We start from the raw sequence: 22,914 nt of genomic DNA on the forward strand, positions 1-22,914 counted from the left end.
AATGGCTTAATGCACAAACATTTTCAACATCTAGTGGAAAGCTTTCCCAGAAGAGTGGAGGCTGTTGTAGCAGCAAAGAGGGGACCAACTCCATATGCCCATGATTTTAGAATGAGATGTTCGACAAGCAGGTGTCCACATACTTTGTCATGTAGTGTAACTCAATATACTGCTGACTGTCCTGACAGCCACAGTTAATGGTCCCTCCCTGTGCCAGATGGATCGCGTGTGAATTCCAGAAGGCAGCTTGACTCGGAACTGGTTGGGATAGAATTATAACTGAACAACAGGATCAGCCTTGTCCCACTGGAGGCTTCATTTAGAAGTGTCAACAGATGAAACAAGCCAGTCCTGTTACAAGAATTACCCCTAATAAACACAGTGGGGGTGTCATCTTAACCTTGTGCCCTTCGCTGACATAGTTCAAGCCATCATAGTAGTTTGCCTGTGATTGCTTTGCATCACTTGGTTTGACAAAGAAATGCTGCCTTTGTTCACATCAAATTATGATTTCAAGTGAGGTCAGGTGAGTTGAGTGCATTCAAATATATGCACGCTGCTAGGGTCCAGTCACTCATTGTTGTTGGTCATACTAATGTACGTAAATAATGGCTGTGGCTAGGTATGCAAACTCAGTGTGGATCACAATCTATACTGGTACATAGACTTTCCATAGACAATATCCAGCCTGGTCAGTATCCCATGTCAAAGTATCTTGATATAGTTCACAGTAAATTGTCAATGGCTTTTTATTTAGCTAATTTAACAATTCAGAGCAAACTCTGGCACTGGAGAGCATGCAGGCTTATATAACAGCCCTATGACTCAGCTAATTATGGCCCAGACTAAATCCCATGCTACATTTTATTTTAACATGATCTGTTAATGATGCACTGGAATAAAAGCTTGAAGGTCGACACCTCTGGACCTTGAGTTGGAGAAGCCTGAACTAGGGCCTACTGATCCTGGGAAAGGGAAATGCATCAACCAGATTTTCTGCATCATATTCAGATTACTACAGAGTATTGTTGTTTGGCCGTGTTTGTCACTGACTGCTAATATCAAACTCTTGGTAAATCCTTACTTTTGAGAACATTTCCGGACTACTTCCGTCCAATGAGAGTAGTCCACATACTGAACATGCAAGGGGCAGTGTTGAGGCACTTTTGAACAAAACAGATGAGCACTACAGTGTGTTACCACTGAAGCTGAGAGGGTAGACCAACGCAAACCGAGGGTAGCGCAAGGATTGGACTGGGTGAATGCAGCCCTCAACAGTGGCGATTGCGGCATTCTTTTCCACCATTTTTGGGGAGATAAGAGGACACCCAAAGTAACGTGAACATTCGTCGGAAGGGTCATGTTTCGTTCCAATTAGCTCGTTCGTAAGGCTAACAATTTACTATTCGTGTCATCAGGCAGATATCTGAATTCATATTTCATAGTTGGCAAGCTGTATTTTTTTCTTCTGAAATTTTTGACTTTTAAAGAGACTGAGGCGGCTGAGTAACGTTAAACGAAATAAGGAGCCGATAGTCCACCATGGATAACGCTCACACAAAGAGTGTTGAAGAAGTTTATAGCGATTTTTCTGTCAACGAAAGCACAGGACTTGGTTTGGACCAGGTGAAACGTCAGAAGGAGAAATGGGGCTCGAACGGTACGTGATCCTCTAGCTACACTTTTACTACTGGTACCGGTATTTAAGCTAACTATAATTCACTCGCAAGGGAACTAGATCAGGGTTTCCCAAACTCGGTCCTTGGCACTCCCCCGGTACACGTTTTGGTTTTTGTCCAAGCACTACACAGTTTGATTCAAATAATTAAAGTTTGGGTAACCCTTGTCTAGATAACGTACGGTCATTTGTTATGGTGCTTTCCAAGACAACGGGGGGAAAAAAATAGGTCAAATTATGACGTCAGTGAACTTCAGGTCTGAAAGTTTGAGTTCTAGAAAGAGGCCCGAGTTCCCGACTTGGAATTATGTTGGATAACCGTTCAACACGAATTTTCCGAGATGGAGCTCGTTCTTTTCCCGAGTTCCCACTGGTCTGAGATTTCCCAGTTCAGTTATTTTGAACGCGTCATTAGCTAAACGTCAGCACACACCCAGCTTGGTCATTGGTTGACGTCATTGTATACTACCTTGTGGGTTTCAATCTTACATTTACACCTTTTACTGAACGAAGTAGTTACATGGGGTAATTGTCCAATAAGTTCATTTTCAACGGTGTTTAAACCAGGTAGCAAGACCGCTGCGCTGACCTGTGCATTTGGTCAGGATAGCCGCCCGCACAGGCCCATGTAGCTAGCTATAACGATGCTCGCAGACTGGCTGGCTAACTAACTATCGTTAGCTAAAACGAAAGCTGGTTTATAGGATCCTGTGGTCTGTCGTTTTTCTAGATGGTTATTTAGTAGTATTCTGGTGGCACCACAAATTATGACGTCATGGGTGTATTGTAATGAGGAAACCTTCAGAATAAAAGTCCGTATTGCAATGTGGGTAACTCATTCAAAAGAATTAGCATTTTAGTCAATGGCAACTTTTATTTTGCCAACAAAATAATAAATAATTTATTAAAACAAATGTTTTAACTTCTTCATTATTGGTGTAAAAAAAGAAGTAATATGTTGACACTTTGGGCTATAGAGAACTTTTCTACCTGTCTCAACTAAAGTGTATTGGAAAATGCTCGGTAGGATCTTAACTAACCAAATATATGTAGTTTTTGAGTGGAATGTGTCATACATATCCAGAAGCACTTCGTTCTCCACCCCATCCATAGCTGAGACCTGTTTTCTCTCTACAAGCCAATATGTACCCCATGTAAAGTCTATTACAGTGCATTATGATGGAGGTAGAGAACAAAGTGCTGCTGGATATGTATGACACAGTCCCCCTCCAAAACTACACACATTTGGTTAGTAAAGACCCTACTGAGTATTTTTCATCCCAGTGTATCTGAAACAGGTAGTAATGTTTTTTTTCTCTCTCCACATCCCAATAAGTATCCCATAGAGTGTTTTGCATTGCAGTAAATGGAGTTGGTGGAGTAAGGAGTTACCTGCACTCTGTAATATACCTGTTGCCCAGCATGAGACCAATTAAAGTTTTGCAGGCTCTATTGAGTAATTCCAATAACATGTGTTTTATTAAGTGCATTTCTTAAAATGTAGGCAACACAATGGCTTTCAACATAGTACAATTTTATTTGTTACACGCGCCGAATACAACGGGTGTAGACTTTACCGTGAAATGCTTACTTACGAGCCCTTTCCCAACAATACCAAGTTTTTGTAAAAGGAATTAACACAAAATAACGAAGCTATATACAAGGGGTACGAGGTAATTGAGATGATATGTACATGTATGTAGGGGTAAAAGTGACTAAGCACTGAGGATGGATAATAAACAGCAGTGTATGTGAAAGTGTGTGTGGGGGTAGAAGCTGTCCAGAAGGCTTGGCACTTTGGTATAGCTTGCTGTGTGGTAGCCAGGAGAACAGTCTATGACTTGGGTGACTGGAGTCTTTGACAATTTCTAGAGCCTTCCTCTGACACCACCTGGTATAGAGGTCCTGGATGGCATGGAGCTCGGCCCCAGTGATGTACTGGGCCGTACGTATTATCCTCTATAATGTCTTGCGGTCAGATGCCAAACAGTTGCCATACCAAGCGGTGATGCAGCCAGTCAAGATGCTCTCAGTAATGCAGCTGTAGAACTTTTTGATGTGCGGACCCATGACAAATCTTTTCAGTCCCCTGAGGTGAGAGCGGCGTTGTCGTGCCCTCTTCACGACTGTTGGTGTGTTTGGGCAATAATAGGTCCTTAGGGACGTGAACACAGAGGAACTTTCGACCCACTCCACCACAGCCCTGTCGATGTGAATGGGGGCGTGCTCGGCCCTCGGTTTTCTGTAGTCCACATACCTTTAATTTGTGTAAACTTTCAAAATAAACGTTTTTTTATTTTTACGGTTCCTGACCAATTGTGCTATTTTGTATTTTTTTGTTGTTGCTGATCTTAACTATTTTTTTTTAACATGAGCAAAAAGAGCTTCTGGACATCAGAACAGTGATCATTAACCTCGATTTGGATGAGGATTTGTACTTCAATGAGTCGGCGGCGAAGGACATACTGCTCATCCCAGACCAGGCCCAAATCACAGACACTCGTAAAAGGAAGAAGCAGCGTTCTAGAGGTTGACGTGCGGGATACCTGACGAGACTACGTCGGCGAGTGGATAAACCGCTTTTACCCTCCGTTGTATTGGCGAACGTGCAGTCACTGGAGAATAAACTGGGCAAGCTCCATCAAGAATATCCTATTAATGTGAGCTGAAGTACTGTAATATCATGTGTTCTCAGGACATGGTTGGACATGGAAAATATAAATCGAGTTGTTTTTTTCCACAGACGACGCAATCTCTACTGCACTCCGCACTGCCCTTTCCCACCTGGACTTCCTGACCCCAGGTGGTCAGGGTAGGCGGCAACAACATCCGCCACGCTGACCCTCAACGCAGGGGCCGCTCAGGGATGCGTGCTTAGTCCCTTACTGTACTCCCTGGCCGGGCACAACCGATGACATGACAGTGGTAGGCCTGATCACCGACGATAATGAGACCGCATATTGGGAGGAGGTCAGAGATATACACAAGATTATATATTGGATGTCTGACAACTTTCAAGGTGACCTCTGAGAAGATGGGTTAAAAAGAATCCCTACACCACCATGAATTCAAACATTGAGTGGGCAATGTTCTTACCCTCTATGCTTTTGCTACCGTTAATGACTCAGCCAAACTCAAGGCTGTGGTTTCACGCAGTGAATGCAATTAAATGAAGTCTCTGTTTTTCAAATTCCTGGTGGCAATCTAAACCAGGACATAGGGGTTAGTGGGAGTCATTGGGGTCAGTGGTAGTCAAAGCCGAGGTGGAGATCAACAAATTGCAATGCCATGTCATGATTGATTGTCAAAATGTAAGAACATTACTAAACCATTTTCCCTAATGGTGTGTTCTCTTTTCCCTGATGCACTTTGGATTGGACCATCTCAGAGCTACCTGCTGAAGAAGGTAACACTTGTTAAAAATAGTTGGTTGTAAAAATTCAACCTAATTCTGATATTTTCTCCAATTATTTGCAAAAGAGCTGATCTGATTGGCCAATTTAGTGAAAAAATATCCAGAATGAGCTGCCTGTGTAAACGCAGCCTATGTGATGCATCATTTTTTTATTGATTTCATGTCATTAAACACCTTTCATTCTACAGGGAAGTCTCTATGGGAGCTTGTTGTTGAACAGTTTGAAGATTTACTTGTAAGAATTCTTCTGCTGGCAGCTTGTATATCTTTTGTAAGTATATCACCTGGACAATTTATTTTTCTTCTTCCTGAGATGGGGTTGAGGGCACACTAAATTTGGTACTGCTGCTGCTTGCCATGGGTCAGTTTTCCCCCTTTTAATAGGCTAGCCCTAGCCCATTTGATTGCTTTGATTTATTATGTAGCTGTGTCAATCCTCTTATAAGCAAACACCTAAATCATCTGATCTTATGCTTGCTGTCTGGAGTTGCTGAAAAAAGCTAATGAGTAGGAGTGGGCTGTCTAATGGAAAGGGAAAGTTTGTTTGGCCTCTTGGCATGAGGTGTGGACAGCAAGTGCAAATGTCTTCTGTTTTTATGCCTCTGCTGAGGTTACATTCATAGATCAGGTGGCTAAACAGCTGAGAAGGCTAGCTACACATCTGAGGAATGGTGACAACAGCAGTTGCTTGAATCGAGTTGCTATCACCATGTGTCTAACAAGACATTTGAGTCGTCTTTAGCGTAATCACTTCTATCAGGGTTCTCACTGGTAGTTTGCCTTTCGCCTCGTGTTTTGACATTTAACGTTACATCGTTATTGGTAGTAAGTTGCCTATACACAAGCTAAATGGTTTGGTGGAAATGTAACTGACAGCATGCAGTGATCTAGCCTAAATTCCATAGTCCTACAGTATAATCAGTGTACTGCTACATCTGTTTACTATTCATGTTCTTAGGTAGTGGACAGACAGATGTTTTTGCATTGGAAAATATAATGTCAGATACCATGCGCATTGATTTGAGGAGATGTGGTCCTTTTGAGGCCAATATGGAGGGTTCAAGAGCTGGAATCTATCATCGCGTGTGTGTGTGTGTGTGTGTGTGTGTTAGAGGAGCTGGTATGTAGTGTGCCCAGCCATGCGATATGAAGGTGTCAGTGGCTGCTGTCCGGGGCACCACTGAAGACCAAATTTGGGCTCTTGCCTTCAGTGGGAGGGCACACGCCAGATGAATGCACCACTCTCATACTTTTGGTCGGTGGTCAGATCTGATTGTGGAAGTAATAAAAGGCTAAAAGACAGTGAAATAAACTGGTGCAGCAGGTTGTTCATGATGGTGTCTGTGTTATGCAGCATTGTCTCGTTGAAGTGAATTCGTGTGCTCTTATTCTCAGCAGTTAAGAGGGACATTATTCAAATGAGTCCCACTCCCAGAAGAGTGTTTTTATCTCCTGTTTGTGAGGGAGGAGGAGTGCTGAGTTGGAGAAGAGCTTTACTAAATGCACATTACGTGGGTTGTGATTGATTACAGAAGCAGTGGTCCTCCTGGTAACTGGTTTAATGTTTGTGGGGGGTTGGTTTGAGGTGGTAAGATGGTTGTCTGTTGGTTTCAACTGCTCATATTTGATATGCATACTGTGTATGATACTGAGGGCCATTGATTCATTTAGCCAAATGTACTGTGATGTGCTGACACATTGTTGAAGAAAAGTTTCAAATTAAATCATGTTGCCAGATTAAAATGAGGTTAATGGTTAATTTTGCACTTATTAGCTCAAAGCTTTTACATTTAAAATAAATAAATGTGACTGCCACTGCTAAGTTAATTAGTCATTTCAGATTGTGTACTTCTACCATGTTTGGGTCCATTGGCAGGCATGGATGAAGTTTGTCTGTTTTTTTTTAACAGCTATGCTTTCTCCATGACATTTAGCACAACCTTATTTCACAACATACTTCAATCATAGCTTTCTTAACACGATTATTTCAATTCATAGTTGTATGTATCCAGGGGGAATAATGTTGGTACGTGCTCCTGTACTATGTGCAATAATGGATCATCTCGTTGTCTTGTTTACCGTTAGGTCTTGGCCTTATTCGAGGATGGAGAAGAAACAATCACAGCCTTTGTGGAGCCTTTTGTAATCTTACTCATTCTTATAGCCAATGCCATAGTGGGTGTGTGGCAGGTGAGCAACTCACATTACATCATTTTGACCTCTTTTACAGTATCTTGAATGTCCGTGTGGAGCTGCAATGAGAAGTATTTAGAAACTCTTGTTTTGCTTGTATGCTGCTAGCTAGTGACTATAGGCAAAACAGGCCACCATTAAAAAAGTTACAGGTAGGAGTATCCACAAATCTCATACATTCTGCTTGCTGGTCACATGTCTGCTTTACGCTTAACTCTTATTAATGTCATGTTTTTCAATAGAAAGTAAATGGGCAGAGGAAGGAAGTGGGTCATTGACAACATTTGCGACAGTTTAGATGAGACCAAAGTGACAACCCCCCTCGCCCAGCCTTGACATGTCTGTTGCTTTGTTGATGTTTATACACAATGGTCTCTTAGCCATTCTCTAATCCATATTTGCAGTTTTTGCAAAGAGAACTCAGCCTGTAGCAACACAAAAAGGCTATATGCTCCCTTAGGATTTATTCATTCAGTCTAAACTCATGCATATTTCTGGCCTGCTTGTTTTCGTCCAGGAGAACTATTCTACATTTCCTCAGCTGTCTGTCAACATAGATGGCATGTTTGTGAGCAAATGACCTTGAACATTTGAATCCAATCCATAAAGCATTTATGCGCAGCCAAAGAATGAGCATAAAATATTGTCAATCACTCGGTTTCAAACAACAAGTTCATAGTTGTCTTTCTTACTCAGTTTTGATGCCCAATTTCTAGTGTCAGTTAGAATGTCTGTCACACTGGTTGACTTTGCCTACACTGTCAGGGAGCTCCTAGGAGGAATTTCCAAACCACTGTGTGCCATGGAGTAGACTCTAACATCTGTCCCTGTAGCCCTAAATTACCATGCTTAATAGACAATTATAGGCTCTTTATTAACTCATATCAATCAGTAAAATGTCATTCATAAATCCCTTTTCACATAAACTGTTTTCACTAAGTGCTATACAGATTCCCAGCCTAAAACTCCAAAGAGCAAGCAATGCAGAAGCACTTATATGTTGAAGCTGGTCAGGAAATGTGGACTTTAGAACCAAGCATTCTATTCCTCCAAGTTATTGAGTAAACACAAACGTGACATTGGCACAGTGTGTGGATTTTCTTATTTAGCTGATGTTCTCATAAATGTGACTCCCTATGACGCAGTGTTAACAACTTACACTTCTGTTTTCTTAAGCATAATCAGTACAGAAATGGACTATTTTCAGAGTGTAAAATATGCAAAGGGAATCCCCTGGTCCTTGTCATGCACGATCTCTAAAATATTTCCTGCTGTCTATAACTTTGTGGTTACATTTTTACAGCCACATCCATCAGAGTTAATGAAACAAAGTGGCATGGTTAGGCTGTTGAAGTGACAGATTGTGCCTTTTAAAGAAGTCCCATATCTGCAGTTTGTGGGATGGTGAAAAGTCAAATAGGCTTATTTGATTTGAATTGGCTTCTAACATGTCATCAGATCATCTATTTCGGTATGTAATATGTAACCAAACAGTCAACGTTTCTAATCTACACAGGAACGCAATGCTGAGGATGCCATTGAAGCCCTTAAAGAGTACGAGCCTGAGATGGGCAAGGTCTACCGCCAGGACAGGAAGACTGTTCAGAGGATCAAGGCCAAAGAAATCGTGCCTGGAGACATCGTGGAGGTTGCTGGTAAGTTGGCCCTGTCTTTCTCAGTGCTATAGGATGCATTAAACCCACATCATTTTTGGTGATTCAGTAATTTGGCTTATGAATAACCATTATTTAAGATTGAAGCAAAAACAGTTCTTAGTCTTTGTTAGGAAAAAAAGGACACTCCTTCTAATCTATTTTCCCTTAAACCAGCATAGTTTGACACCTCACTCGGGTACATTTTATTTTTAACTGGACTCGTGAATCCAGGCATGGTTAGGCTTACATTTTAACAGAGAAATCTAATTTAAATTGCCCTCTCCCCCAGTCCCACTGCAGAGGTGACACCCTACATGAGAGGTGTATTTTGGGATGTTTCTATTAACCCATTGTCCCAAAGGACTAGGCACTAGTGGTGCTAAGGACCTCTCGAAACACATGAGCATGTTTCCTAGGGTGCTAAACTCACGAAGGTACACGGCACACCACCTTGACGAGGCTCCCATTGTGTTCAACCATAGCGCCATGCTAGCACATTCCCATTGGAGCCGGTAAACTGAACCTCGGAGTGGCTCATCTCTCACGTTTCCTCAAAGCAGCTCATGAAAGAGCCTGGTATGACTTACCCAAAGTCGGTGACTTTAGCAGCGAGAGAGATGTTTCTGATTGATTTTCAGAGGAATTGTGTCCTGAAAAGCATGTGGCTGCAGTGCAGCAGGGGATGGACATCGATGTAGTCAACTGATGTGCAGTAAAATACTGGAGTCCTTGAAGCGCTAATGTTATCATGATACTTGGTTAAACCCTAAGCCACTGAGGTGATAGTGGGTTTTTCTGTGCATAGTGGTGGGTTTTATTTTTAGCCTGTCTAGATTATGGAATCATGGTGTATTTATAGCAGGCAGTGACGGTAGTTCCTTTCTGGGGAAAAGTGATGCTGTGTATGACGTGGGACTCCAAACTCACCTTGAGAAGGGCACCGGCAGCCCAGTGCATTTGCTGCTTGCTCGTTTCTATGAAACCTATTGTTTTAGAGTGACGGAACATTTGGTTTGGGGGTTAATGTTTAACAATACCTTCATGATGGTATGGTTATCAAAGTGGATCCTGGATGTATTAGTGCGTGTTCTGTATATTTGCCTTTATTTGTTGCACAGAAATCCTTGGCTGGTCCTTGCTGTGTAAAAATATGATTGAGTATAGGCGTCATTAGTTGTGTAGCGTGAAGGTCGCTTATGGTTTTGCTGTATGTTTACTCAGGAAAATGGCTAACGGCCTTGCTCGGAAACCAGACTCTCTTCAAGGGAACAGTTGGCAAAGCAGATTTTGTCAGAGTGATGCATTGTGGAGGCTGTCAGGTAGAGATTGAGAATGTCACCTAAGCTTAGAGAGCACATTGGGGAAATCCTGCAGAGCCTTTTCAGATTGGTTTCTGTGAGGCTCCTTTCTGAATGTTTGCCCAAATCCCCAGTGTGACCCCCTGCCATGCAGGAAGGCTGGTCATGACGCAGATGCCAGCTTACTGCTGAGGCAGAAGACGCAGGCTGCGCTGACTGGCTGAGCTGTGAGCAGAATACTAAACGGGCCAATCTCTGGCCCTGCCTGTCAGGGTACCACTGTGTGCCCTGACACAGCCAGCCTCCCGCTCCACTTGTCGATGTGTTTATTACACATAGCTAGTAGTCATCAACATAATGTGTCTATAGCCAGAGGTGTTGCAGTTCCACAGGACTGAGGAGAGTCTGGTCTGGTCCCTGGCTGGTGTATGTTCAGTACAGTAAGAGCCCAGATACTGATGGGGCAAGTCTGTGTGGGGTGGGATGAGGGAGGGGGGGGGGGATCTCAGCTGCTTCTATTGTTTGGACAGCAAGATGACCTTGTAGGGAAGTCTGTGTCAGTGGTGGATCGCGATCTCACCCCCGCCCACCTTCAAGCCCAACACACAGAGACCCTACCCATCACCACTCTCCATGGCCTGGGATTCCAGACACTCAGCATGGCATTTTGTGTGGCCTGCTGTGGGGTCTTTTGGCAAGTGTCTGGTCCAACCAGGTATTTGCTGTCCCCAGCTTGTCTGCAGGCGGCACAATGGCTGTCTGGGACTTAGATGAATAAGGTGGAGGGATCTGTATGTTACTGCATCAGCATCCCCTTTTCAAGTTCAATCTGCTGTTCATTTAGCCCTAGGCCCGGTTTCCCGATAGCGATGGAACTTAGGGAGTGTTTTAACAATGCACCTTTCCTACAAGGGCTGAAGATGTAACATGCATTTCCATAAACACCCCGTAGAGAGAGTGTTTAATAAGTGAGTCATTGGAGCATGTAGCTACTGATAGGATCGAAAGATCAGATCAGCTTTCTCCATTCAAATCTTACCTTGGCATTAGAATTGTGCCACAATACTGATGACGAATCAGCTCCTAGAGATATTATCACCTATGGCTTCAAATATTGAGGTGGCTTATTCTAATGCTTAGCCTATAATAATGCACTAAATCAAGATTTGGCACAATTTTGCGCGCATGTTACGCATCATGAAATGTATTGAGGCAATTTTTATACAGTAGCCTACAATTAGCAAAATAGAGCTCAATTGATTGAACATGAAATGTATTTCAATATTATTTAAATATAGTGTCTTCAAAGTAATAGATTTTCTCACCAATCTACACACAATACCCCATAATGACAAAGTGAAAACGTGTTTTTCAAAATAAAAAATGCAAATTTATAAAATAATAACACATTTACATACAGTGGGGCAAAAAAGTATTTAGTCAGCCACCAATTGTGCAAGTTCTCCCACTTAAAAAGATGAGAGGCCTGTAATTTTCATAGGTACACTTCAACTATGACAGACAAAATGAGAAAAAAAATCCAGAAAATCACATTGTAGGATTTTTAATGAATTTATTTGCAAATTATGGTGGAAAATAAGTATTTGGTCAATAACAAAAGTTTATCTCAATACTTTGTTATATATCCTTTGTTGGCAATGACAGAGGTTAAACATTTTCTGTAAGTCTTCACAAGTTTTTCACACACTGTTGCTGGTATTTTGGCCCATTCCTCCATGCAGATCTCCTCTAGAGCAGTGATGTTTTGGGGCTGTTGCTGGGCAATACGGACTTTCAACTCCCTCCAAAGATTTTCTACGGGGTTGAGATCTGGAGACTGGCTAGGCCACTCCAGGACCTTGAAATACTTCTTACGAAGCCACTCCTTTGTTGCCCGGGCGGTGTGTTTGGGATCATTGTCACGCTGAAAGACCCAGCCACATTTCATCTTCAATGCCCTTGCTGATGGAAGGAGGTTTTCACTCAAAATCTCACGATACATGGCCCCATTCATTCTTTCCTTTACACGGATCAGTCGTCCTGGTCCCTTTGCAGAAACACAGCCCCAAAGCATGATGTTTCCACCCCCATGCATCACAGTAGGTATGGTGTTCTTTAGATGCAACTCAGCATTCTTTGTCCTCCAAACACGACGAGTTGAGTTTTCACCAAAAAGTTATTTTGGTTTCATCTGACCATATGACATTCTTCCAATCTTCTTCTGGATCATCTAAATGCTCTCTAGCAAACTTCAGACGGGCCTGGACATGTACTGGCTTAAGCAGTGGGACACTGGCGGCGTAGTGTGTTACTGATGGTAGGCTTTGTTACTTTGGTCCCAGCTCTCTGCAGGTCATTGACTAGGTCCCCCCCGTGTGGTTCTGGGATTTTTGCTCACCGTTCTTATGATCATTTTGATGCCACGGGGTGAGATCTTGCGTGGAGCCCCAGATCGAGGGAGATTATCAGTGGTCTTGTATGTCTTCCATTTCCTAATAATTGCTCCCACAGTTGATTTCTTCAAACCAAGCTGCTTACCTATTGCAGATTCAGTCTTCCCAGCCTGGTGCAGGTCTACAATTTTGTTTCTGGTGTCCTTTGACAGCTCTTTGGTCTTGGCCATAATGGAGTTTGGAGTGTGACTGTTTGAGGTTGTGGACAGGTGTCTTTTATACTGATAACAAGTTCAAACAGGTGCCATTAATACAGGTAACGAGTGGAGGACAAAGCACTGCTTAAAGAAGAAGTTACAGGTCTGTGAGAGCCAGAAATCTTGCTTGTTTGTAGGTGACCAAATACTTATTTTCCACCATAATTTGCAAATAAATTAATAAAAAATCCTACAATGTGATTTTCTGGATTTTTTTTCTCTCATTTTGTCAGTCATAGTTGAAGTGTACCTATGATGAAAATTACAGGCCTCTCATCTTTTTAAGTGGGAGAACTTGCACAATTGGTGGCTGACTAAATACTTTTTTGCCCCACTAAGTGTTCACAGCCCTGAGTCAATACATGTTAGAATCCCCTTCGGCAGCGATTACAGCTGTACGTCTCTAAGAGCTTTGCACACCTGGATTGTACAATATTTGCACATAAATAATTATTCAAGCTGTCAAGTTGGTTGTTGATCATTGCTTGACATAGATTTTCAAGCAGATTTAAGTTACAACCAACTCGGCCACTCAGGAACACGTTGAGGCTTCACTGTCTTCGTGGAAAGCAACTCCAATGTAGATTTGGCCTTGTGTTTTAGGTTTTTGTCCAGCTAAAAGGTTCATTTGGTCTGTTTTGAAAGCAGACTGAACCAGGTTTTTCTCTAGGATTTTGCCTTGCTTAGCTCTATGCGGTTTCTTTTTATCCTAAACTCCCTAGTCCTTGCCGATGACAAGCATACTTATAACATGATGCAGCAACCACTTTGCTTGAAAATATGAAGTGGTACTCAGTGACGTGTTGGATTTGCCCCAAGTATAACGGTTTGTATTCAGGACATAAAGTTAATTTCTTTATCACATTTTTTGCAGTTTTACTTAAGTGTTTTATTCCAAACAGGATGCATGTTTTGTAATATTTTTATTATTCTGTACAGGCTTCCTTTTCACTCTGTCATTTAGGTTAGTATTGTGGAGTAACTACAATGTTGGTCCATTCTCAGTTTTCTCCTATCACAGCCATTAAACTCTAAATGTTTTAAAGTTACCATTGGCCTCTGAGCGATTTCCTTCTTCTCTGGCAACTGAGTTAGGAAGGATGCCCGTATCTTTGTAGTGACTGGGTGTATTCATACACCATCCAAATTGTAATTAATAACTTCACCATGCTCAAAGGGATATTCAATGTCTTATCTTATTTTTACCCATCTACCAATAGCTGCCCTTTGTGAGTCATTAAAACCTCCCTGGACTTTGTGGTTGAATCCGTTTGAAATTCACTGCTAAACTGAGGGACCTTAAAGATAATTATGAGTGGGATACAGAGAGTCTACCAAATTGTATTTATGTTTTTTTTTACAAACCATTCAAATAAAAAGTACTTGTTTTGGACAACAACAAAAAAACACAGATTATTTTAAATACTAGATACTCAAATACACATGTATTTGAACCCAGGTCTGGTATCAACCAACAGTTATTAAGCCACTGCAATTTTCTGAATGTTGTTTTTACATTGTCCTCGCATTCAAATGGCAGCGAATCCTGAGGCATGTCCTGCATTGACTGCTGGGAATCTGCGCTATGCTGTCTGGTTCTAGAATTGGTGGTAAAGGGGAAGACATGCTGGTCTGACCCTGGAGAGACTGTTAAGCGGAGCCACTAACAAGGAAGAGGCTGACCTCAAGACAACGGGAAACATTTGTACCCTTCAGAGTTTCTTCTTTCAGAATACATTACTGTGGTCAGGCTGTAGCATTGTACACAGCTTCTCATGGCCACATGTGGAACAGTGCATTAGAATATTAAGAAGACTGCTGTGTGGAGAGGGAAGGCAGGACGAGTTATCAACACCCTTTTCATTAAGCTAAGTAGAGGGTTTAATTACAACCTTTTCATGGTGTTAATGGCAACAACGCACTGGGACGGGCATCCAGAAAGGTCTTTAGCGATCCATTTCAATGTCTGAATAAAAATCTTTGTCTAGTGTATGATGTGTCCCAGCATATAGAGGCCATAGAGAGTTTGAAGGCATGTTGACCCCTGACCTCTGCTCTTCCTTCCTATCTCCCAGCAGAACGCTGTTAGTCGGGCAGCATCTGGTCTACATCTCACACAGCATAGGCCGCTGGTCTTAATCTAGGTGTCACGTGGCTCCGTCGCAGTGTCCTGTTGCCACCGCAACCAAACCTGGCCCAGGACAGGACATGGTGGTCTGTTTGTAGTGTACTGTACTGTCCTATACACAGCCCTGTTCTGTTGGTTATGAGAGGAGACTGGAGATCTCAGTACACCCACTGAAAACAGGGAGTAGAGATTAAAGCCAGACACATCGTTGTTACTCCAACTAGCTTTAGGCTAGTGTTCATGGTCTCATGCTCTTTTTTTCCTTTTCTAATTTTCTCTGATTCAACAAGTTCTTTGGCCTTTTGAATTGTTAGTGTACTGTACACTTGGTTAGTGGTCAACGCTTTCTAGACAAGAACAGCTGGTTAAGAGCACTTGAAGAGTTCTAGGACGTAGTTCGCCGTCAAGTGCTTCTAAAATAGCCTAATCAGAATGAGCTATTTAAACCTTTTGTTGTAGCTGCCATAAGCACCTGCACCCTCAGGATTGTCCACAGAGAAACCTGCCATGTCATGCAGTCATACATAGCAGGGCCTGTGTCAGTCTGTCAGCGAAAGCAGTTTTTCTGTCTTCCTGGTGTGGCAGCCTTGCTTGGACCCACTCCACAGTTGTAAAGAAGGGCACCCCTGGAAGTCATGTCTGGCACTGGTTCACAGACTCTTGTGTCTGTGCCGCTTGTTGCGGCGTGGAGAATCACTTGTTGGCAAGCCTTGGGGTGAAAAGGTGTTCATGTTTGAGGAGACCTTTGGCCTGGTACCAAGTAGGATGTTGACTTAAAGGGATAGCTGATGTATTCACACACACTTCATCCAGAGCAGGCCTGCAGACCTGGCTAACTGTACCAGGACAATCTTACGTGTTTTGTACCCCCATAAGGACATCAAGTGTTATTGTAATTGGCTTTACTCCCTGTAGTCACCAGTGTTTCTTAAAACATTTGAATGTGTCTTGGGACAGAAAGTGTTGCACAACCCTAAGGATGTGGCCGTTATGGGGGGAAACGTTTGACTGTGGTCATGTTTTCTTTCAGTTCAGCTTGGCGTCAGATTGTATTTTGAAACTCCTCCCAAATGTGTTATCTTTCTTTGGCCTGTAGATAATATTCTGTAACTGTTTGCCTTTGTCTGAATAGCTTTCAAGTGAGCCTGATGATAATTTGATGTTGCAGCCCATCCAAGGCCAATCCATTGCATACTTCCCTCTGTGAGTTAGGTCTCCTGACCTTTTCAGAAGTGAAACGCATTGTTCCACATTTAGACAGTTGAAAGATGCCATTGAGCTCTACACAATTATTTCTGAGAAAAGCGGTCTGTCTCTCTCTCTCTCATGATTGGCCCATGTCCACTAATGGTCCAGAACTCCTGGCACCAGTGTCAGATTTAATACGGCCTGACACACACACACCCAACTGCTCGCATCTCTCTCTTTCTCTCTCTCTGAGCCAAGGCCTTGTTGGTGTTGAGACTTGTGTGTCTAGCTTTAATATGTGACAGCTTAGGGACACCCGCTTGTTAATTTGAAGGTTTGAAAACAAGGAGTTTGAGGTTAAAGCGTGTACTGTGTGCTAAGCGCCACTCCTGTTGCGTCAATGAGTTTTGGAAAATGGGGCTCCATGTCTGAGTGACAGCAGCTGGTATTATCTCCTCCACCTCTTCCTGTGCAGTGGGGAGGACAGGAAAGTAGCTGGCATTTAAACCAATCAATCAAATATTTTATAAAGCCTTTTTGCATCAGCAGTTGTCACAAAGTGCTGAAACAGATACCCAGCCTAAAACCCCAAGAAGCAAGTAGTGCAGAAGCACAGTGGCTTGGAAAAACTCCCTAGAAAGGCAGGAACCTAGAGGAACCAGGCTCCGATGGGTGGCCAGTCCTCTTCTGCCTGTGCCAGGTGGAGATTAGAACAATACATGGCCATTGAGGCCAGATCGTTTGGACAGCTCATTGGGGGAACATATTTAAATAGTTTTCCCATTTTTGGCTGTGCGTATTGTTCATCCCATGCTATTTTTCTCTCCTCTCAAGGGCACAGGGGGGGGATCGGATTAGTTTTACTGTCTGTTCAGTCCTGAAAAGGAATCCTGACGTTCATGAACATGTTTCTCTTCCCTGGCTTCCACCAGTCTCCCTCAATCACCCAGATTGGCCATATTATTCCAATACTCACTGTGTGTCTTGGAAAAGAAAGGGCATGATTGAAGGACATTGAATACATTTTAATACCATGTTAAGTCTCCAGGTCTGTGAGAGCCAATATATGTGTTTTTCTGTAGAACTGTGCCCTGCAGCGTTTTATGTACTAATAGGTTGCAGAATCAGGTCGCCACAATTCAGATGTGGCCCAAATTGTCTGTCTCCTTTGGGAAGGGCCTTTTTATGGCTCACCGGTCCTCTGTTTCCTCATGCTGCTCTGGCTCTCCTCTCTCCGCTACAATAGAAGCCCAGTACTCTGCCTCTGTGTGGCACAGCAACCAACCCTGAAATGAGCTATAGTCTGTCAGTTAACACTGATGCTGAATAAATGACTTCTCTATTTCAGAGAACGGCTGGGTGGTCTTCAAGGTCCAATAATCTAAGCACTCTGCAGGATCGGTATTTTTTATAATGTTCTGCTTTTAGTATTGGCTTCGACTTGAATATGACTTTGCACATCCACAACCAGTTTACTTGTCTTGAGACCTGTAACTGTATAGTATCTGTTGTGTGCTGCTACAATGACTTGACGTAATGGGCAGAAGTTATGGAGGTCATGTGAATTGTCTGTCTAGTTTTCCCTGCTTGCAAAATGTGCAATGCATCATTGTCCGTCTATGATGTTTATTTAATCTGTGTGCCTCTAAGTCTGTCTTTATGTCTGGTTTCCCCTTCGCTAGTTGGAGACAAGGTTCCTGCAGACATCCGTCTTACATCCATCAAATCTACAACCCTGAGAGTAGATCAGTCCATCCTGACCGGTAAGACACACGGCTGTTTGCTGCACTGTGTTTTTCTATACCGAACAAACTTAGGCTACTCTACATCTCTAGTCAAAATAGACAAACTGTCTTACTCCAAAAGCATAACAAAACTCTCTCTTTCTGTGTAATGACATTGTATGCTAATTTCAGGTGTTCTACAGCTGTCTTTGCTGACAGTATGAGCTCCTCAGAGCCTGCAAGCATACTGTATGACTCACTTTTAATTGTCGTCTGCCACATGTTTATTTGCCTTTATTCCACATAGGCAAACTTGAACTGTTTATTCCTCCTCCAGAACCAAGTTATTCCAAACTTCATTTGATTGGAGAGTCATGTCCCTAACACATCACCTCCATAGACTGGTAATATTGTAATACGCGAGGAATGTAGGAGTCAGTTCAAACCCAACTGCTCAGCCCCACCTCACAACAAAAGTTTGTTTTACTTTAGCTTATCAAAATAAGACTTATTAATAATTGAATATCATGACACAGTTTATTAACAGAGTTCACCTCCTCTGAGTCTAGAGCCCGGGTTTCCACTTGATCCACATTATGATCAGAGGCTGTGCCCTGCACCATGCGCACCAAGAGCCATGAATGTTACACATTGATTGTGGAGTGGGAGTCTATGATTTGAAGTTGATAAGAGTTTTTCCCCGAGGCTTTAAACACAGCCAAAGGGATATCAGTGTGATACGTGACCTGCGCTGCTCTCTGCTGTGATTCCAGGTGAGTCGGTCTCTGTCATCAAGCACACGGACCCAGTGCCTGACCCTCGAGCTGTCAACCAGGACAAGAAGAACATGCTCTTCTCCGTAAGCAACACTCTTCTCTTTTCACTTACTGCTCCTTGTAGCGGCTGTGTGATGATTGAACTCTCCAACATCAGCTTGTAGTTTGAGATTCTCCTTCAGTCACTTGTTTCAGTCAAGCTCAATGGAGTTGAAGAACATGCTTGATGCAGGTATCCCTTTTCTTTCCTAAACGTCATTAACAAATTATGCCAGCATCACTCAATATCAAAAATGTACTTAAAAATACAGACCCTGCTATTTTAATTTGGTTTGTAAATATAGTTAGAATATTCTATCTAGTCTGCTCTCCTCAAGCGTGTGTGATTTGTGTGGCCATAACGTTCCACCTTTGTGTTTTCAGGGCACCAACATCTCGTCTGGCAAGGCTATTGGTGTGGTGGTGGCCACGGGCGTGAACACTGAGATTGGTAAGATCCGTGATGAGATGGCAGCCACTGAGCAGGAGAAGACCCCCCTGCAGCAGAAGCTGGATGAGTTCGGGGAGCAGCTGTCCAAGGTCATCTCCCTGATCTGCATCGCTGTGTGGATGATCAACATCGGCCACTTCAACGACCCTGTCCACGGAGGCTCCTGGATCCGCGGCGCCGTCTACTACTTCAAGATCGCCGTGGCCCTGGCTGTGGCCGCCATCCCTGAGGGTCTGCCTGCTGTCATCACCACCTGCCTGGCCTTGGGCACCCGCCGCATGGCCAAGAAGAACGCCATCGTCCGCAGCCTGCCCTCTGTGGAGACCCTGGGGTGCACCTCTGTCATCTGCTCCGACAAGACCGGCACCCTCACCACCAACCAGATGTCTGTCTGCAGGGTGAGTCTGGTTGGTTGTTTTACATGCTGACTGGACAGGGAAGTCTGCCTCTGTTGCGTTACCTTGCTGTGATACTGTTTCAGAGTATATGTATGTGTGCAGAAGGCTCTTTTGTAGTGGAGAATCAAGAGTGAGATGTGTTACAAAGAGGTGGTGAGGCAGCGATGCGCTGCGGCTTTGATAGACAGTCAGCCATTAGGTGTTCATCCGCGGTGCTCTTGCATAACTGACCTTGTGTCACCGCTCTGCGGAGCATCCAGTCCCTCCCACTTTCTGAGTGGCACCCCAACACACCTACAGCTCTTTCCCAGAGCAGAGAGACATTTCATTATTCATGAGCATGTTTATTCTCTTTTTGGTGAATATGCACAGATCTTTGGAACTGCTGACTCCACTCCTTTAAACTTTGACCTGTTGCATTATTTAGTAGGCCTATGTCTATCAAATGTTTCTGGATGAGAGGTTCTTTATTTGGTAGCGGCCATTTATTTCCCATAATACATTTTGTTTGAACTAGCATTCCATGGGTCTCTGGTCTGTTTTAATGTATGTCCCTCTGTAGTCACTTCCTTTCACCTCTGGTGCAGACTGAAATTATTAGGGGAAATGGGATGTCTAGTTAGTTGCGCAACTAAATGCATTCAACTGAAATTTGTCTTCTGATTTTTAACCCAACCCTTCTGAATCAGAGAGGTGTGGGGGGCTGCCTTGAAGAGAAACTTCAGGATTTTGACAATGAGGCTTTTTTTTTAATCTACTTCCCTGGAGTCTGAACTCGTGAATACCATTTTTATGTCTCCGTATGAAGTTAGAGTTAGCTCAATGGCTGGAAGTTTATGGGTATCTGGTAGCACAGGGCTCTCCAACCCTGGTCCTAGAGAGCTTCCATCCTGTAGGTTTTCACTCCAACCCTAATCTATCACACCTGACTCTAATAATTAGCTGGTTGATAAACTGAATCGGGTTAGTTACAACTGGGGTTGGACCTACAGGATGGTAGCACTCCAGGAGCAGGGTTGGATAGGCCTGTGCTAGCGGATACTCATAGACGTCCAGCCATTGCGCTAACGTACGTTAGCATTGGATCACGAAACTACAACTTCCTTCATACTGGATGCATAACATAAAAATGGTATCATGAGTTCATCTGACTCTGGGGAAGAAAATAAACGGCCTCGTTACCAAAATCCCGAAGTATCCCTTTAATCGACGTCCATGTCATCGGCGCCCAGGGAGCAGTTGTTGTTAGGATGCATGATGCCATAATACACTAGTAAATTATATCATCCTACTGTACCTATCTCATTGTTTCCATGAAGTGATGATGACATTTGTTTAAGTAACACATGTTTTAGGCTGTGACGAGTTCTCCACATTGCTTTCACCTATCCCAGTAGTTTGAGAATGGGATCTCTGGTGTAGAGGCTAGGAGCTGAAAGAGAACCATGCCTTTTTCAGGTTACTACCCAGTGTCCACCAAACAACCCCCATCTCCCATTTCATCTGTCAGTGATGCTTAGAAAATCTTCCACAAAATAGTTTGTTGAATTCACAACTTGAGCCTAATGTATTCAGCGAGAGGATGTAATGCTATTTTCTAATCGTCTGACGTCAGCAGGGCTCTCTGAAGTGTGGCCTCCAGCTAGAAAAGAACATGAATGATTACCATCACTCTTCCTTTCTCTCTGACTGAGACTGCTGGCGGGTCCCAGCAGACTGGCTGTTGTGACGTGGTGTTAGTTTGCACGTGCCTACTACTAGGCTTGGACCAGTCCAGTTCTTCCTGTGGGAAAAGGCCCAGCCCTCCAGACTTCAGCGCACTCTTCTCTTTACGCTAGCTCCCTGACAGATGGCCTCCACTATTTACTTATGGACTAAACCAAACAAGCACTGCTCACTGCTAGACTCCTGCCTTAGCCCCCACACAGCCTTAGGGCATCTAAATCCCTCCAGCCCAGGGAATATAGTTGTGAGAGCTGATCTACAGCTATTATGTGGTGTTTGCTGCCATCTACAGTGTAAGTTCATAAACGGCCTCTAATGTAATGTTGTAACCATACATCTCTTATGACTGAAAATAACTTCTAGACATCAGGACTGCGATTACTCACCACGGACGAGCAGAATCCTCTTTTTCTTTTCACAACTCTGACGAGCCCGACGCAAAGGATACGCTGCTTCCTCGGGAACAGGCCCCGATCCACGTGAAGAGGAGGCTGAGAAAGAGGGGTCGAAGGTGCGCCTGCCTTCTGAGAATTCGCAGGCAATCAAATAAACCCCCACTTCCCTCCATTCTGCTAGCAAACGTGCAATCTTAGGACAATAAAATCAATGAGTTACACAGAAGATTGAACTACCAACGGGACATTAAAAACAAACATCTTATGTTTCACGGAGTAGTGGCTGAATGACAACGACAACATCAACATACAGCTGGCTGGTTATATGATGTAACAGCAGGATAGAACAGCGGCGTCGGGTAAGACGAGGGGTGGTGGTCTATGTATTTCTGTAAACAACAGCTGGTGCACGATATCTAAGGAAGTCTCAAGCTATTGCTCACCTGAGTATCTCATGATAAGCTGTAGACCACACAACCTACCGAGAGAATTCTCATCTATATTCTTTGTAACTGTTTACATGCCACCACAGTCAGAGGCTGGCACTAAGACAGCATTGAATGAGCTGTATTCCGCCATAAGCAAGCAAGAAAACGCTCACCCTGAGGCGGCGCTCCTAGTAGCCGGGGACTTTAATGCAGGGAAACTTAAATCCGTTTGACCAAATTTCTATCAGCCTGTTAAATGTGCAACCAGAGGAAAAAGAACTCTGGACCACCTATATTCCACACACAGAGACGCATACAAAGCTCTCCCTCGCCCTCCATTTGGCAAATCTGTGAAAAAGACCTTTAAACAGGTCAACATTCACAAGGCTGCAGGGCCAGACAGATTACTAGGACGTGTACTGCGAGCATGCTCTTAACAACTGACAAACTTCCGGCGCCGACAGAGATGGCCGCCTCGCTTCGCGTTCCTAGGAAACTATGCAGTTTTTTGTTTTTTTACGTGTTATTTCTTACACTAGTACCCCAGGTCATCTTAGGTTTCATTACATACAGCCGAGAAGAACTACTGAATATAAGATCAGCGTCAACTCACCATCAGTACGACCAAGAATATGTTTTTCGCGATGCGGATCCTGTGTTCTGCCTTACAACCAGTGTAACGGAGTGGATTACATGCAGCGACCCAAAAAAACGACTCAGAAAAAGAGGGAAACGAAGCGGTCTTCTGGTCAGACTCCGGAGACGGGCACATC

At 43.4% G+C, this 22,914-nt stretch overlaps 1 protein-coding gene across 3 annotated transcripts in view; it reads left to right on the forward strand.

Moving 5' to 3' along the window:
- Window positions 1–1,178: 1,178 nt before the first annotated feature.
- LOC112248355 (sarcoplasmic/endoplasmic reticulum calcium ATPase 2) overlaps window positions 1,179–22,914 on the forward strand; it is a 33,577-nt gene continuing 11,841 nt past the window's right edge. For 2 of the 3 annotated variants that reach the window (XM_024417306.2, XM_024417307.2), the window contains exons 1-8: window positions 1,179–1,660; window positions 5,067–5,084; window positions 5,282–5,364; window positions 7,179–7,283; window positions 8,803–8,941; window positions 17,888–17,968; window positions 18,703–18,788; window positions 19,129–19,593. In XM_024417306.2, the coding sequence (XP_024273074.1) occupies window positions 1,543–1,660; window positions 5,067–5,084; window positions 5,282–5,364; window positions 7,179–7,283; window positions 8,803–8,941; window positions 17,888–17,968; window positions 18,703–18,788; window positions 19,129–19,593 (1,095 nt within the window). In that variant the 5' untranslated portion in view covers window positions 1,179–1,542. Of the gene's footprint in view, window positions 1,661–4,059; window positions 4,339–4,421; window positions 4,604–5,066; window positions 5,085–5,281; window positions 5,365–7,178; window positions 7,284–8,802; window positions 8,942–17,887; window positions 17,969–18,702; window positions 18,789–19,128; window positions 19,594–22,914 lie in introns of those variants that run through there. The other variant, XM_024417308.2, reaches the window with a different exon arrangement.

Source organism: Oncorhynchus tshawytscha, linkage group LG04 (assembly GCF_018296145.1).
Source record: "Oncorhynchus tshawytscha isolate Ot180627B linkage group LG04, Otsh_v2.0, whole genome shotgun sequence".
NCBI classification, from domain to species: domain Eukaryota; kingdom Metazoa; phylum Chordata; class Actinopteri; order Salmoniformes; family Salmonidae; genus Oncorhynchus; species Oncorhynchus tshawytscha.